This window comes from Microtus ochrogaster, chromosome 7 (assembly GCF_000317375.1).
Source record: "Microtus ochrogaster isolate Prairie Vole_2 chromosome 7, MicOch1.0, whole genome shotgun sequence".
Lineage (NCBI taxonomy): Eukaryota > Metazoa > Chordata > Mammalia > Rodentia > Cricetidae > Microtus > Microtus ochrogaster.
In genome coordinates this window covers 49,303,735-49,321,943 of record NC_022014.1, presented here as the reverse complement: position 1 = coordinate 49,321,943, position 18,209 = coordinate 49,303,735, and the positions used below count along the sequence as shown (strand labels likewise).

At 44.4% G+C, this 18,209-nt stretch overlaps 2 protein-coding genes across 2 annotated transcripts; both read left to right on the top strand.

The window, feature by feature from the left end:
* Positions 1 to 520: 520 nt before the first annotated feature.
* On the top strand, positions 521 to 1,456 carry LOC101985594 (olfactory receptor 10-like). The gene has a single exon (XM_005350174.1). It carries the CDS (start codon positions 521 to 523, stop codon positions 1,454 to 1,456), a length of 936 nt encoding a protein of 311 aa, XP_005350231.1.
* Positions 1,457 to 11,430: 9,974 nt separating this feature from the next.
* LOC101994176 (olfactory receptor 10-like) lies at positions 11,431 to 12,366 on the top strand. Its single transcript, XM_005350319.1, has one exon. It carries the CDS (start codon positions 11,431 to 11,433, stop codon positions 12,364 to 12,366), a length of 936 nt encoding a protein of 311 aa, XP_005350376.1.
* Positions 12,367 to 18,209: the final 5,843 nt, after the last annotated feature.

The following is an 18,209-nucleotide window of genomic DNA, read 5'->3' as shown; positions in this document are numbered from 1 at the left end:
ATCTCAGCCTGGTCATTCTCGGCTCTTCATCTGCTGAAATTCTCTGTCCCATAGACATCAGATTTGTTAATTGCCTGATAGTATTTTTCAGAACCCAAACTGAGGGAGTTGCATATACTAAACAAGCGCTTTGTCTATGGCCTGCATCTCCAATGCTGCATTAGACTGTAAAAGCAGCTTCCCCATTACCGCACTTGGACCCACTCCTCAGTGTTGTGACTATGGGGATACATGACCTCTCCTGCCAGACGTGGAAACATTGAATCCACAGGTTTCAGTGGTCTCAACAAAACCATGACACAAACGACCAGAACTAGAACTCAAACAAAGGGGGTATCATCTTAAAAAGGAATGTCACACATCTGAAGACAAGAAGAGAAAGCCAGCTGGATAGGTGGAACTAAATAGCAAAATGGAAAATACAGCCTAGGAATTTGTAAAATTTGGGATCTAATATTCAAGCCCACCCTCCTCCATCTGGAAGCACTGGGTTGTTTACTGTTTGTGCTGGTCAAAGGCGATGGGAACTTTCAACTCCAGTTCAGACAAGGCCTTCTTCTTAGTGGGCTTCTCAGATTGGCCTCATCTGGAACCTGTCTTTTTTGTCTTTATTTCAATTTTCTACTCCTTAACTCTCTTCGGCAACACTATCATCATTGCTCTCTCCCGAATGGACCTCCGACTTCACACACCCATGTACTTCTTCCTCTCCCACCTCTCCTTCCTGGACCTCTGCTACACCACCAGCACTGTGCCCCAGCTCCTGATCAACCTCCATGGACTTGACAGGACCATCAGCTATGGAAGGTGTGTAGCCCAGCTCCTTATTTTCCTTGCTCTGGCCTCCACAGAGTGTGTGCTCTTGGGGGTGATGGCCTTTGACCGCTATGCAGCTGTGTGCCGTCCACTCTACTACACCACCATTATGCACCCTCAGCTGTGTCAAGCATTGGCCATCTCCTCCTGGGTAGGGGGACTTGTGAACTCTGTGGTCCAGACAAGTCTAATGATGGCCATGCCTCTCTGTAGCCGTCGGCTGAATCACTTCTTCTGTGAGATGCCCATATTCCTAAAATTGGTTTGTGAAGAAACAAGAAGAACAGAGGCCAAGATGTTTGTAGCTCGAACAATAGTCTTGGTCCTCCCTGCAACACTAATTCTAGGCTCCTATGCACAGATTGCCAGGGCAGTGCTGAAGATCAAGTCAATGGCTGGACGCAGAAAGGCTTTTGGAACTTGTGGGTCCCACATGCTGGTGGTCTCCCTGTTTTATGGCTCGGCCATCTACACATACTTACAACCCAAGGGCAACTATTCCGAGAGTGAGGGAAAGTTCGTTGCTCTTTTTTATGCCATCATCACCCCCATGCTCAACCCTCTGATTTACACCCTGAGGAACAAGGATGTGAAGGGGGCCCTGTGGAAGGTGCTAGGGAGAGCCACAGATTCGGAGTAAGATGAAGAAGGAGCAGCTCATTTTTTCTATTATGGCTTTCATGTTCTGCTCTAAGACCATTGGTCACTAGTAAATATGCTAATAAAAATTTTCAGGGTTAAGAAACTTGTCATCTACAGTTTTTTTTCCTACACTATGTTATGATTCCTTAAGGGTTTATAAAATTTTGATTATTAAAAAATTGTGGGGGGTGAGATAGGGTTTCTCTGTAGACTACTAAAATTTTAACCTCCACTAGGGACCTGGGATGGAAAGAATTCACCATGAGTTGCTTGGCATTTCTAGGCCTGCCAGGCTACCGAGGACAAACACAGCTCTGACCCAGGGCTAGAGACCTAGAGTTTACCCACAACCCTGCCAGGGACCTCTGGCTCTGGGCAGTCAGACACCAATATGGAGAGTGTGTACAGGGTGGCAAAATGGGAGAGGGGGGGCAGCATGGCTCATGGGCTCAGAAGAGACAGATCTGAAGAGGCAGTGAGGAACGAGTTGAGGTGGATGCCCTGCTTGCCACCCAGACCATGATGTTATCCGGGCCTGGGCTGCTGCCAAGGGCAATGACTTGGTCCAAGGCCCTGATGCACCTGTGGGAGTCTGTGTTGTTGTTCGTGGCTCCGGTTATTACCGAGGGCCCTATGGACATCGGGAGCCTGGGCCCCTACCTGTGACCGTGTTGATGTCTTGGTCTATGGTCATGCTTCAGCCAGGGTCTGCACTGATGTCTGAGGATCCTGTTGCCACTGAAAGCCGTGTGAATGTCCAGAGTCTGGGCCCACACTTGAAACCAATTGGGGGTTTGAGGGCCATGCCTTCATTGGGTCCATGCCAATCTGAGTGACCAGCACTGCCAAGTGGGACCACGGAACCATTGGACCCAGACTACTGCCAAGGACCATGTATGAGTCCATGGTCCAACTACAGCAGTGTTCTGTATTGATGCCACAGCCCATATTGCCACTAAGGTTCATTGGGATGTCAAGGGCCTGGGCCACCACCTAGGACCAGGTTAAAGTTCAAGGATTTAGTCTCTTCCAGGGCCTTGCAGATCTGAGCAGCCTGCACTGCCACTTAGGGCCATGGTATCATACAGGCCTGGGCTGCTGCCAGGGATCATATCTGTGTCCATGGCCCTGCCACGGCTTCAGTCGGTATTGTTGTCTGTGGCTCCAGTTACCACCAAAAGCAGGAAGGATAGGGCAGCACAGAGCTGGCCCTGGCCCTCACTGACTACAGCCCTAGAGAGAGTGGGCCCTGCACCTAGCTGGGGCAGCACACTAGGGCTGATCCAGTTGACTGGGATGCTGGTGATCCAGCACCATTGATGCACACGGGAGATCTGGCCCCACCCTTCACCTACCATATGGTGGAATAGGAGAGGGAAAGATGTCCTCCCCCATGCCCTGCCCCTTACCACAGGTAGGGCATGGGGGAGCTGCCCCTAAGTCATTAGAGAGGAAGAATTGGCTCTGCCCCCACCAGCAGCAGCTCTCAGGAGAGCAGGCCCTGCACCTCTCCCAGACAGCACAATAGAGGTAACGGTGTTTTCTGGGACACCAGTGAGCTAGCCCATGGGGCATGGGTGTAGGAGGAGTGATCCTGCCCCCTCATCTACATGTGGCATGGGTGAGGAAAAAATGCCCTACCTCCCCTCACACCGTACCACCTGCAGCAGGTGAGGCAGCTGGTCCCAGGGTCACCAAGAGTAGGAGAGTTAGCCCTACCCCTCACCAACTGCAGCAATGGGAGATCGAGCACAGCAATTTACCTGGGAAGCACACCAGAGTTGACAATGTTGGCAGGAACACAAGTGAGCCAGGCCAGTGGGTATGAGAGCAGGAAAGCTACCCTGTTCCCTCCCTCAGAATATGCCCTCCCTACCCCTAGCAGGCCTTGGGGGCATAAGAACGGAAGAGCTGGCCCTGCCCCTCACCGACATCAATGGCAACAATCTGGAGAGCTGGCTCTGCACTTGGGCTGGGCAACAGAGTAGAGCTGATTCTAGAGGTACAAGTGAGGGTGAACGGACCCGAGGGTGTGAGAGCAGGAGACCTGGCCCCTCCCTTACTCTCTGCTACACTGGGTGAGTAGCTGGGGCAGTGCCAGAGAGCTCATCCTGGTGATGACAATGAGGGAAAGCTGGTGAGCTGACCAACCCAGCTACCGCCCACATCCAGAACCAGGACTACGAGGTAGCCCATGCCAACACCTACATCATCAGATGGAGCAAGTCAAGGGGCGAAATCTACAAATCCAAAGCTGCAGGATCTCCATGACATAAGGCCACAATAGGATAGCCAAGAGAAATCCCAGTGAGGGCTAAGTATCAAGGGTGTAGCAGAAGCCAGAGGCCTCAAACCAGACCAATGACTCATTGCAGTGACCACTGGCCAGTAAGGATGTATGGACTAAAGGGTAAATGTGTGACTCACTGGGCCACACTGCAGCTCCCACACCGAGACTTTTTTATTTGTTTTCGTTTGTTTTGTTTTGTTTATTGTTTTACTTTTAAATTTTATTTTGGGTGATTGCAAGGGCAGAGGGCAGAAGGGAGGAAACATGGAGATGAATGGGATTGGGGTACATGATGTGAAATCCACAAAGAATAAAACAAAATGTAATTCATCGCCTTAGATATGTGTAAAATATTATTTTAGACACAAATAAATCCTTTTGAAGTTAATTTCATACAACATATCATGGCTATGAAATTTAAGAACTTGGTCAATATTAAAATTTTTTGAAAAGATAAAAAAAGTTAACTCCCAACACTGCATAGAACCATATTATTTTTTTGGTATATAAACTGGAATATATTGATGAAATATTGTTCTTGAGTTTCTTATTGATGAAACAGAACAATAAGAAAACATAATTGTGCAGGCTGTGGTGTTTGCTTTATTTTTTTGTCAACCTGACATAAACTAGAGTCATCTGGGAAGAGAAAACATCAATTGAAGAATGGGCTTCATCATATTGATCTGTAGGGAAATGCCCTGTGGAGGTATTTTCTAGATTGGTGATTGGTGTAGGAGGGCCCAGCACTGTGTCCCTCTCCTGCCCTGGCAAATGATCCTGGATGATATAAAAAGCAAACTAAGCAAAACATGGGAAGCAAACCAGTAAGCAGCATCCCTCCAAGGCCTCTGCTTCAGTTCTTACCCCCAGGTCCCCGCTTTGTGTTACTGAGCTGACTCCCTCAGTGTTGGACTAAAACCTGGGGAGTTGTAAGGTGGGATAAACTCCTTTCTTCCAGAGTTGCTCTTGATCATGTGCTTTACCACAGCCCTAGGAAGTAACCTAGATGCATTCAATGTGTATGAGAGAGATATAAAACAAACTTTCCTTAAGGAAACACTCAGGTCAATGATGCACATAAATGAGACTGAAAATAATATGTGTGGTTGATACAGCATAGCTCACATGGGAAGGGAATTTGGCCTGATTGGTCAAGGAAATAAAGAAATGATATGAAAATAAATGTAGGGTAAGGAATCTCTGATGATAAATTCATAAGGGCAAAAAGTCATGTTATGGGGATACAGCATAGAACTGAATTTGGACAGTGCATGGGGAATAGGGGAATATAGAGATCTGAAAACTGCCTTCAATGTCATAGAGAGCCCATCCATGAGTGGTAATTGCCACAATGGGATTCAGACATCTCCAAGGCCATCATTGCCAGACAATTTTTCTTTGTTGCTACTAAGGAGTCTTTGACAATTTCCCTGGGGCATGTGCTATGCATTAAGAGGAGGTTTGATAATATCTGAATCCCTTCCATGTCTCGCTGGTAAGGGGTAATACAGAGTACATTGGGAAAATGCTGCCATCCCCTAGGCTATGATCACCAGTGAGAAGACTCCTTCTTGGAAAGGGAGTCATGAACAATCATAAAAAATAAGTAAGTTCTCCAGACAAGAGCTCTCATTCAAGGCCGGGTCCCTACAACATAAATCAGTTCTACCTAGAGTATCTCTAGATGCAGGTGGGTCACACATCACCTTGGAGATCAAGAAAACTGAAGATGGCAATGCAACAGTTTCCTTTCCCGGAGCTCTGAGTGAGTACTGACGGGCTGAGTTACACTAGCCTCACAATTTTAAACAAGAATCAAGTAATATTCTATTATATAATTAACAGGGGATTTCACTCTACTGAATACCTGGTTTGAGGATAGAGAAATGTTTAAAAAAAAAACAAGAAATTTTATCATGTATTATCTTTCTCTGATATCTACTTGTTTGACTACTCACAAGATATAAATAATATCCTGAAAGTTAGAAGATAAAAAATTAGGGGTGAAGCCAACAGTTATTGAAGTGAAATCAAGGAAGACGTGGATATTACACAATAACAGAGAGTTGACCTCAGAGTTGACATTTGGTATCAGAAGTCACTGTAAAAATAATCAACTCAATGCAGTCATTGTCTGCTACACTGTCTGGATTCAAGCCTTGATTATCTGGTATTATACCAGAAAATTTTGTAGTTACATTTGGGATGTGAAAGATAATAAAGATCACCCTAAAATATTCTGGAATTGGAAGAGATGCTGTGCAATTCTTAGTGTGGAAGCAATAAGATCCAGGCCAGTTATATTATCTTCTATAAAATAACAGTTTTTAGAAGAGTCGATGTTAATGGGAGAGCATTAGTAGGACACTTTGATAGCTAGAAGGGTTTTAAAGTAAATTAACATCTCCAACAATAACAAAAGAACGACATATACAGGAAGAACAGGTGGAAGTGAAATCAGATGTGGGAAGAAATGAGCGACATCTCCTTCTTTGCTCAGGTGGATTGACTGTCATTATGTGAATGCCATTCTACCATAATCAGAAAATGTCATACAATTAGTTGACAGCAGGCTGCTCATGATGGTTGCAGCCTATAATCCTAACACTTGGGAGTAAAAGGCAGGAGGATGTGAGGTCAAGGTCTGTCTAGACTACACAGTGAGTCCCTCTCTTTTAAAGGTAGACTCACCGTGAGGATGTTTCATGAACATTGTTTCTGACAGCTGATCACAAATGTTACTTAGAGAGCTCATGCATAGGCACACAGATGTGCGCACATACTCAGACATAAACACACACTTCAACACAGACGACGACTGACTATTATACTTCAGAAAGCCAACACATAAATGTCAGAATACCCTATGTATGCCAAGGAGACTACGAGCAGGGATGCAACCTTTAAAAGATTAAGATCAGAAAAATAAGGAAAAATCACAGCTGAGCGGGAGAGTCCAAACCACCCCAAATGTTCATTTAATGCAGGAACATTTTCCTAACATCCTGAAATGTTCAACTTTCAGAACCTGATATGGAAGCTTTGACTGTTCGTGAATGCCAAATTTTTCTAGGCACTCTATTTTTATACACCTTTGATTTAAAAATGTCTTCACACAGAGCTACAAAAGTATAAAGTTACAGCTAGATGATTTTGAACAACTGGTGGGGGGCTGAGAGGAAAGCATTAATAATTAGTATCTTTTACATCGGCTAACTTCATTTCATTTTACTGGATGAAATATGTATGCAATATGAAAGGAAATACAAATTGTTGAAGTGTTACTCTACTTGGCTATGGAATCCAGTAGAACCTGAAGGTCATTGTTCCCCTCTATATATGGATGGTAGTCAGTTAGAAAAGACCTATATCTATATGTGTGAGCCTAAGAAGTCTGCCCCTTCATCATCCGCATGTACTGGACTCACAACAAAAAGCACAGAGCTGTCCAGCCCCTGAGGTAAGGTGACACAGGTCAAAATCAGCCTGAGCTATGAGATTTGTGACTAGGAATGACTTATGACCTCTGCTAGAGGCCATCATTGCATTCGTGTGAGGAGCAGTTTACCGGTGTCCTTAAAGATTGCAAAAGGCTCCCAAGAGATTTTCTTTTCATGATTCAGAACGTGAGTATAATCAAGAAGACCCCAGTTAGCAGAGTGAAGAAAAACACTATGAGTGACTGAGAAGGTGTCATGACTGTAGCAGCGGGTACCTGAGTGATAGATACATGAGCAGTGTGCAGACAAGGGGAGCTGGGAACTGATGCCATCAGCCTCGAGATGAATAGGACACTTCAGGCAAACACAGGTACTGTGGTTGGGCAGAGCAGTGTGCCCTCTGCAAGACTCGAGGCAACAGAAAGCGGTGCACATCCCCCACAGGTGAATCATGAGCAGCCACTTGTGCCAAGATCTTCTACAGGAGAATGGGGTGAGGAAGTCTTCACCTTTGGAACTACCTGGCATTGGGAATCTCACCTTGTACCCCAGATCTCCCAATAAAAGAACAGCTCTCAGGGAAATAGGATACTGTCACAGTCCACTTCTTAAGCAATACTGTAATTGCTGAACGAATTCATGCTCTCCTAAGGGACCACTAAAGAGCTGGTGTAAGGGAGTGCTGCACGGTCAAGAACCTATGGAGGACTTTCATGTACAAACCACTATTCTAGGCACCAAAAGTAGACAGCTGAATGAGACAGGTCAACTTATGGATCTAATTTCAGACCTGGTGACTGTCCTGAATTACTCTTTTCCAGGATTGGTTGCATGAGGTAGAGTGAAAATAAATGAAGGAATTTAGCAAGAGAAAGTAGAAACGATAGATCGAGGAGTTGAAAAGATAATTACCCAGAAACATGGCAGGAGTAACTGAAGGACATAGTGGGGAAAGTCATAAAAGGCTGAAGAAATGCACATGTGTTTTAACAAACAAGTCCTGAGTTTAAGGATATGTGCAGGCGTGGGAGATGCCGCATTTGGTGAACCGGTGGAAAGAATGACTTCCAGGCTCACTTCTAAGCCAAAGCAGTCACACCTGTAATTGCTTTTTTATCTAGGCTCAACTTGCATTTGATAAAAAAAAAAATCCATAGCTGGTTTATTTACCCTTTGGTCGATACATTCAAATCATTTTTCTTTTCTACTTTTTAAATACATGGCTTAAAATCTTTCAATTTTATCTCTTCCATTCTGTTTTTGTCCAGCTAAAAGCTTGCAGTTCAAGCAAATTCTGTCTTACATATTGGTAGCCACTTAACAGTCTACAACACCTTCTTTAGTTATGCTGAGATTCTTTGGGATTCCAATCCCAGCATCTTTCATATTGTCAATCTAATTGTGTTGTCAGAGGCAGTTTGTTAGTCACAGCTGCCCAGCCCTGAAATAATCACACAGAAACTATATTATTTAAATCAATGCTTGGCCCATTAGTTCTAGCTTCTCATTGGCTCACTCTTATATCTTAATTTAACCCATTTCTAGTAATCTGTGTATCGCCATGAGGCTGTGGCTTACCACGTAATGTTCCAGCGTCTGTGTCTGGGGGGGCTACATGACTTCTCTCTGACTCTGCTCTGCCTTCCTTCTCCCAGCATTCAGTTTAGCTTTCCCTACCTAGCTAAGTTCTGCAAAGTAAGCCTTTCTTAATCAATGGTATTCACAGCATATAGAGGGGAATTCCACACCGTAATTGTGCACTACAATCATAATAAATGGTCTACATTAGAATCATCATTGATAGGATGGAGACAATTAAATACTTACACTACTAATTGAGAAGCAGTATGAAAGCATTAATTCTTTCCTTTTTCAAGAAAACAAATGAGTCACTAATTGAAAAGGCGTAAACACATGACACTTTGAGCTTAGCTGTGTAGAGAGACTTCTGATAGAAGTACATGCTGTTATTTTGTATCCTTTCAGAGAGTTTCACAACACTTAATCCTCTTCAAAATCTTGTAAAAATGATTATTTTATACTTGTGTGAAGTAAGCCTCCGGAAGGTGGTAAAGTCCATATGCAGAGGTGAGTGCAGCCGTCATAAACAGCTGTACTCAACTGCCGTAGTCGTCCAAAACCATCTTAGCTGTCCTGGTTACACTGTGTTTATTCATGCTTTGTTTCCCAAGTCACCTCGTCTTCATATTTCCCAGAGAGGCTTCAAGCACAGTAGTCAAGTTCCTTCCTGGAGTGACTATTCCAGCTAGGGCACTGGTGGTGATGTTCAGTATAGCAGACTCAGTAAAAAGAGTAATGTGTCAATTTGTCAAATCTGTTGTATGGAGGAAGGTTCTGTTGCTTATTGGCATCTTTTTCTGCTTTCCTGTATCCTATTCAGATTTTTTAAAATATGATAAACATCCACTTATATGGCATATTTATTCACACCCTGCTGATATAGTTTGTTAAAGTGCATTCATAGTTAATTCTCAAAGTTGCAAGAAGACATGGTTTTTCTGAGATTGGGAAGGAGAGTCAAATGTTTCCCTCAAGTTATTTAATATCTACTGCAAGCCATAAGTGAAATTCGCATTAATTTTAATGCCTCCTATATACTGTAAGATAGGACATTACCCCCTGTGTTCCTAAGTGCCTAGGAGCTTCTCAGCTTGGAAAACCAAGAATTGTTAATTTATTGAGTTCATTATGAGAATCACTGATGGGGCAGCGACAGTTAAAATCCTTGTGCTACTAATTCAAACGCAGTCTGAAAGTACAGATGAAAAACATACAAAGAAATTTTGACTTGAGAGGAGAAGACACCTTTTCCTGGGAAGTTCAGGGGCGGTTTTATCACTGGGATGAAAGTGGGAGCATGTTGCTGATGTGGGAGTCCCCTCTGTGTGCTGTGATTACTATTATGAATAAAGAAACTGCCTTAGCCTGTTGATAGGGCAGAGCTTAGGTAGGCAGGGAGGGCTGGACTGAATCCTGGGATAAAGAAGGGCAGAGTCAGAGACCCAATGGATCCGGCACTAGAGACGTGCTGAAACTTTGCTGGTGAGCCATGATCTCGTGGTGATACACAGATTAATAGAGATGGGTTAAATTAAGATGTAAGAGTTAGCCAATAAGAAGTTAGAACTAATGGGCCAAGCAGTGTTTTTAATTAATACAGTTTCTGTGTGATTATTTTGGTTCTGGGAAGCTGGGATAAACAAGCAGGTCTCTTCCAATGTGTTGCAGGCTTGGTGATACATGGAAAGTCACATATTTATCACGAGTCATTTTGTTTCCCTACATAGACAGATGTAACTCTTTTTGGTCCTTTTGACAGGGCCTGTTGACTTAAATGAGCCTTCTGTGAACACTGGGGCAAGGAGGCAGAATTGTGATCTTAGCCTGGCTAATTCTGGGTCTTTAGCTACTTGAAGAATTCTGCCTTATAAACCAAAAAGAGGAAGAAATGAGAGCAGCACTATGCTATCTTTTTGTGAGGTTCATGTTATCCATGTATGCATTTTGGTTTTCTTGGGTGTTGGGGTAGGATATAGGATCTTACACATGCTAGACAACCTCTTTATGTGTCATCAGCGCCTCAAACCCCACAGTAAATTTTTAACAAAATTTTTATTAATTCTATAAGAATTTCATATGCTGTACTTTTAACATATTCATACTTCCCTAAATCCCCATAACCATCTTCTCTACCTTCTATCCAACTTTGAGATTTTTTTCCCCATCCAGTCCAGCTGGTGTTGCTCATCTAGTCTTGAGAGTCAGAGGGCTAGCTCTGTTGTCTGCTCAACCTGCTAGGGGTCACATCATTAAATAATACTGACTCTTCCTCTCCCAGCAGTTATCAAATGCCAACATCACATTTTTAAACTCATTTTCCAGGTACAGCATTTGGACTTGTATCTCAACGCCATCAGAGAAGCAGTACAGAATTTCTACCTTCAGACAAAGAAGCCTTGGGCCCAAAGGACTGAGTTGTCTGGAATAATCCAGATAGCAAGGTTGGAGTTCTAACAAGGGCCAGAACAACACCTTAAACCACTGATTTCCCATCTGAAGAACATACTAGAAAGACTGGATCAATGGAATGGATTAGCAAATTAGAAGATGACGAGCATAAGTTTTGAGTATTTGTAGAACATTGAAAATAGTGTTTCAACCCATACTCCTCACAAGATATAAAGAGCTGTGTTTCAGTGTTTGTACAAGTGAAATGCTATGGGAAATTCCAACTCCACTTCACAAGCGAGTTTCATTTTGGTGGGTTTCTCAGATTGGCCTCAACTACAAGGCTTCTTTTTTGTCATTATTTTGGTCTTCTACTCCCTAACTGTCTTTGGCAATACAACCATCATCGCTCTTGCAAGACTAGATGTTCGACTACACACTCCCATGTACTTCTTCCTCTCCAATCTCTCCTTCCTGGACCTCTGCTACACCACCAGCACTGTGCCCCAGCTCCTGATCAATCTCCATGGACTTGACAGGACCATCAGCTATGGTGGGTGTGTGGCCCAGCTGTACATATTTCTTGCTCTGGGCTCTACTGAGTGTGTGCTCTTGGTAGTGATGGCCTTTGACCGCTATGCTGCTGTGTGTCGTCCCCTGCATTACACAATCATCATGCACCCCCTTCTCTGCCAGGGATTGGCTATTGCCTCATGGGTAGGAGGCTTCATAAACTCTCTGATTCAGACAAGTCTCATGATGGCCATGCCACTCTGTGGACACCAACTGAATCACTTCTTCTGTGAGATGCCGGTTCTCCTCAAGTTGGCCTGTGAGGACACGGGAGGAACAGAGGCCAAGATGTTTGTGGCCAGAGTGGTGATTGTTGCAGTTCCGGCCATCCTCATTCTAGGCTCCTATGCACAGATTGCCAGGGCAGTGCTGAAGATCAAGTCAATGGCTGGACGCAGAAAAGCTTTTGGAACTTGTGGGTCCCACCTCCTGGTGGTTTCTCTGTTTTATGGCTCGGCCATCTACACATACTTACAACCCAAGGGCAACTATTCCGAGAGTGAGGGGAAGTTTGTTGCTCTTTTTTATACCATCATCACCCCCATGCTCAACCCTCTGATTTATACCCTGAGGAACAAGGATGTGAAGGGGGCCCTGTGGAAGGTGTTAGGGAGAGCCACAGACTCAGAGTAAGATGAGGAAGAACCAGCTTATTTTCCCGTTATAAGTTTCTTACTCTCTTCTAGGGTCGTTGGTCATGAGTAAACAACCTTCAGTAGACCTCAGAGTTTTAGTGTCTTTCTATTGCAGAGCTTGGGATCAATTGAGGTTCTTTCTATGTCGGTGACAGAGAATGAAAGTTAACTTATATCACAACATTCTAAAGAAGACTGGGGAAGACGGGATGTTCTAGCTACATTCAGAGAGTGTACAGAGGGTGGACTCTCAGAGGGAAGAGAGGCTCAGTAAAGTTGTCATCGCTGATTCCTGCCAGGGTGCCCCAAAGGAAATGCTAACCTTAATGCAAAGTACATGAGTCACTGCTATGTATTTTAGTGGAAAACATGGGGGGAAAAATCGTACTCAGAATCTAAAGAATTATCTCTTAATTCGGCCTTCCCTAGCCACTGATCTCTTAAGCATGGATAATTTTTTATTGCATGTTTGTGACTTTACTGTTTCCATAAGTGTGTGAGACTTTCCTGACAGGAAAGTTACACAAACTCCACCCAAAGCAATGGAAATGGTCCACCAAGTCCAGTGCAATGGTGACAAATAAAAACAATTGGATTTAATAATAGGTTAGTAACCTTTGATAAATGTCTCTATATTAGTTACTTTTTTCATTGTTGGGACAGAATTATCAGAGTACTTAAAATAAAAACTTAGTTTGCACATGGCTACAGGAGGTTCAGTCTCTCAAGATACAGGTGCAAAACCCTTCACATCATAGTTGACCAGGAAGCAGAGAGAGGGAAAATGCAGGCACTCTGTTGACTTTCTCCTTTTCCCTCTTGTTCTCTCCAACCCGCCAAGTTCATGGATCTTGTCACATTCATTCTCCTCAGGTAAATATATTCACAGACACATCCAAAGATATGTCTCAGAATTGATTCCTCAGTGTTTCTAAATCTAGTCAGGTTATCAAAGAAGATGGATCATTATAAGTCTACTCATGGTTAACCTGAAACCCAAATATTTATTAAGTCTGTCTCCATGAGTCCCATTAATCTTAACAATTCTAGAACTGTCCAAAAGGTCAACTTAAAATTCTCCTATGAGACTCAAGGCAAACTTCCGACTGCAAGCCACTGAAATAAACATTGAAAAAAATTATGGCCTGTAGGTGGTGGCACCATGCTCTTAATCCCAGCACTCTGAGGTAGAAGCAGGCAATCTCTTGACTTTTAAACCACTATGGTCTACAGGGTGAGTTTCAAGACAGCCAAAATCTATATAGAGTAACCCTATCTCAAAAAAGAAGATTTTATATGATTTCAACATACAATAACAAAGAATGACCATTCTTATTCTAAAATGGAGATATGGGAGCCTAGAAAGGAGAGATGGTGCCATACTAAGACTGAAAGCCAGCAGGTCACACACTGCAACCTGCAGCTTGGTGTCATCATCCAGGTCACACAGTGGCCTGATTCTAATCCCAATGGGCATGTATTTTGACAATAGATGCTCAAAATTCTCTCAGGGATAAAGTCTATTTTTAATATTAATTTTTCTAACTCTCCTTTACCACCTCACACAGAGGCAGCCTCTATCTGACACCTTATGGTGAAGTCTTCCTCTTCATACATGTTTACCATATCCAGGCATCTGTAGACATATTCATTAATCTTCAAACAGTGTTACAGGATAGGTCACATAATCATCTCCCTGATGGAGAAATTGAGTCTTAAATACATTAAAAAAAAACTTGTCAGGATTTAAAGCTTGTAATCTACAGCTGTTTCCCTACATTGTGTTATGATTCCTTAAGTGTTCACAGGTAATTTTGATTATTCAAATTTTAACTACCGCTAGGGGCCTGTAGTGCAAAGATTTCACCCACAAGCCTTTTGCAGTTTCTAGACCTGGCAGGCTGTGGAAGACAAACACAGCTCCACCCCAGGGCTAGAGACCTAGAATCACTCACAAGTCTGCCAGGCACATCTATTGCCAGGCAGTAAGTCAGTCACCATTATGGTGAGTATGTACAGGGTGGCAAAATAAGAGAGAGAGAGAGAGAGAGAGAGAGAGAGAGAGAGAGAGAGAGAGCAGCTTGTTTGCTAAAAGAGAGGCAGATCTGAACAGGTGATAAGGAACGAGCCCTGTTTGTCGTGCAAGGCCATGGCAATGTCTGGATCTGGGCTGCTGCCAAGGACCATGACTTAATCTAGGGCCCTGATGCAAGTGTGGGGTCTGTGTTGATGTCTATGGCTCTTGTTATCACAGAAGGCCCTGTGGACACCTGGATTCAGGTCCCCTACCTGTGACCATGTTGATGTCTGGGTCTGTGGCCCTGCCTCAGCCAGGGTCTACAGTGATTGATGTCTGAGGATCCTGTTGCCATTGAAGACCATGTGGATGCCAGAAATCTGGACCCACACCTGAGGTCATGGGGCTTGGGGGCCATGTTGCCATTGAGTCCTTGCCAATCTGAGTGGCCAGTGCTACCAACCAGAGCCATGGTAACATCCGGCCAGGACTACTGCCAAGAACCATGTCTGGCTCCCATGGTCCAACCACAACTGAATTCTGTATTGATGTCCATGGCCGGTTGTGCTACTAAAGGCCACATGGATGTCAAGGGCCTGGGCCACCACCTAGGGCCAGGTTAGTGTCCAGTAATTGAGCCTCTGCTGGGACCATGCCACCCACGGCCCAAGGGACCATGTCTGTGGCAGTGGCCCAGCCACAGCTTCGGTCTGTGTTGTCATCTGTGCTTCCTGTTACCACTAAAAACATAGGATAGGGCAGCACAGAGTTGGCCCCGCCCCTCACTGAGTACAGCACAAGGGAGAATGGATCCTGCCCCTCACGAAATGCAGTTCTCAGTGTGGGCCTGGCACCTAGCCAGGGCAGCGCAGTAGAGCTGACCCTCTGGCCAGGGCATAGGTGTCCCAGAGCTGCAAACGCACCTGGGAGATGTGGCCCCTCACTTCATCTGCCATATGAATATGGCAGAATGGAAAACAGAAAGATGACCATCCCCATGCCCTGACCCACGTCATAGTAGGGCATGGGGGAGCTGCCCCTCAGGTCATTAGAGAGAGAGAGAATTAGCACTGCCTCTCCACCAGCAGCACCCAGGAGAGCAGGCCCTGAACCTCACCTGGGCAGAATAGAGTTGATCCTGTCTCCTGGGGTGCAGGTGAGCTGGTCCAGGGCATGAGACCAGGAAAACTGACGCTGCTCCCCTCATCTGCCATGTGGGTTGGGTGAGGAAAAAATGCCCTACCTTCCCTCACCCTTTGTACCTGCAGCAAGTGAGAGAGTTGTTCCTACCCTTCACCAGCCACAACAATGAGAGGGTAAGCATGGCACCTGGCCTGGGCAGCACATTAGAGCTGACCCTGTTGGCAGGAACACAGGTGAGCCAGGCCAGAATGTGTGAGAGCAGGAAAGCCTGCCTCTGATCCCTCCCTCAGAATATGCCCTCCCTACCCCTAGCAGGCCTTGGGGGCATAAGAATGGAAGAGCTGGCCCTGCCCCTCACCGACACCAACGGCAACAATCTAGAGAGCTGGCTCTGCACTTGGGCTGGGCAACAGAGTAGAGCTGATTCTGAAAGTACAAGTGAGGGTGAACGGACCCGAGGGTATGAGAGCAGGAGACCTGGCCCCTCCCTTACTCTCTGCTACACTGGGTGAGTAGCTGGGGTGGTGCCAGAGAGCTCATCCTGGTGATGACAATGAGGGAAAGCTGGTGAGCTGACCAACCCAGCTACCGTCCACATCCAGAACCAGGACTACGAGGTAGCCCATGCCAACACCTACATCATCAGATGGAGCAAGTCAAGGGGCGAAATCTACAAATCCAAAGCTGCAGGATCTCCATGACACAAGGCTACAATAGGATAGCCAAGAGGAGTCCCAGTGAGGGCTAAGTATCAAGGGTGTAGCAGAAGCCAGAGGCCTCAAACCAGACCAATGACTCATTGCAGTGACCACTGACCAGTAAGGATGTATGGACTAAAGGGTAAATGTGTGACTCGCTGGGCCACACTGCAGCTTCCACACCAACATTTCCGTACTTGTTTTTGTGTGTTTGTTTTGTGTGTTGTTTAGAGGGTTTTTTGTTCTGTTTTGTTTTACTTTTAAATTTTGTTTCCAGAGAGTGGTTACAAGGGCAGAGGGCAGAAGGGAGGGAACAGGGAGATGAATGGGATCGGGATGTGATGCATGATGTGAAATCCACGAAGCATCAATAAAACATTTTCTGAAAGTAATTCATCTTCATATATATGTAAAAAGTTATTTTAGACACAAGTAAATCCTTTTTTGGATTAATTTCATACAAGAAATCATGGTTATAAAATTTAAGTATTTGGTGAAATACTAAACTTTTTTGAAAAACTAAAAAAAACTCACTACATTGCATAGAATCATGTTAATTTTCAGTACATAAACTGGAATATATTGATAAAATATTGTTCTTAAGTTTGTTATTGATGAAACAAGACAATAAGAAAACATAATTGTGCAAGTTGTGGTTTTTGTTTTTTGGTTTTTTTTCCCAACCCGACATAAACTAAAGTCATCTGGGAACAGAAAACATCAACTGAAGAGTTTGTTCCATCATATTGGCCTGTAGGAAAGTCTGTGGGGGGCATTTTCTGGATTGGTGATTGGTGTAGGAGGGCCCAGCACTGTGAGCAGTGCCCCACTCAGGCAGGTGGTCCTGGGTGAGATAAAAAGGAAACTAAGGGAAACACGGGAAGCAAATCAGTAAGCAGCATCCCTCCAGGGCCTCTGCTTCAGTTCTTGCCTCCAGGTTCCGGCCTTGAGTTACTGTTACTGACCTCCCTCAGTGTTAGACTAAAACCGGGGAGTCATAAGGTGAAATCAACTCCTATCTTCCAGAGTTGCTTTTGATCATGTGCTTTACCACAGCCCTTGGATGTAACCCAGGACAATAGTAATTGCTGTGGGGATAACGCTCTTGTACACTGTAAAGATTTATCACTCGTATTAGCTTAAGAAAATGCCGATTGGCCAGTAGCCAGGTGGGAAGTACAGGTGAGGCAACCAGACTAAGAGAATTCTGGGAAGAAAGGCAGAGAGTCAGTCACCAGCCAGACGAAGAAAGATGAGAACGCCTCCCTGAGAAAAGGTACCAAGCCATGTGGCTAAACACAGACAAGAATTATGGGTTAATATAAGTTTAAACCTGAGCAATAGGCCAACTAGCTTATAATTAATATACGCCTCTGTGTGTTTCCTTGGGAATGAATAGCTGAAGACCTGGGCAGGACAGAAACTTCTGTCTACAAGTGATACATTATATTTGTGTGTAAGAGAGATATATAACAAACATTACTTAAGGGAACACTCAGTTAGGTCAACGATACATGTATATGAGTCCATGAGAAAATATGAAGTGTGGTCAACACAGATGGGACAGGGAATTTGGCCTCATTTGTCAAAGACATAAAGAAAAGAGATGAAAGTAAATGCAGGCTGGGGAATCTCAGAGAGTGAATTCACAAGGGGAAAAGTTATATTATGGAGATGCTAACCAGAACTGGATTTGGGCCGTGTATGGGGAATATAGAGATCTGAAGACAGCATTCAATGCCTTAGAAAGCCCTTTCGTTAGTTGTAATTGCCACAGTGGGACTCAAACATCTCCAAGGCCATTCTTGCCAAACAATTTTTCTTTGCTGCAACTTAGGAGTCTTTGACAATTTCCCCAGGGCATGTGAGATGCATTAAGTTAAGAGGGGGTTTGATAATATCTGAATCCCTTCCATGTCTCGCTGGTAAGGGGTAATACAGAGTACATTGGGAAAATGCTGCCATCCCCTAGGCTATGATCAC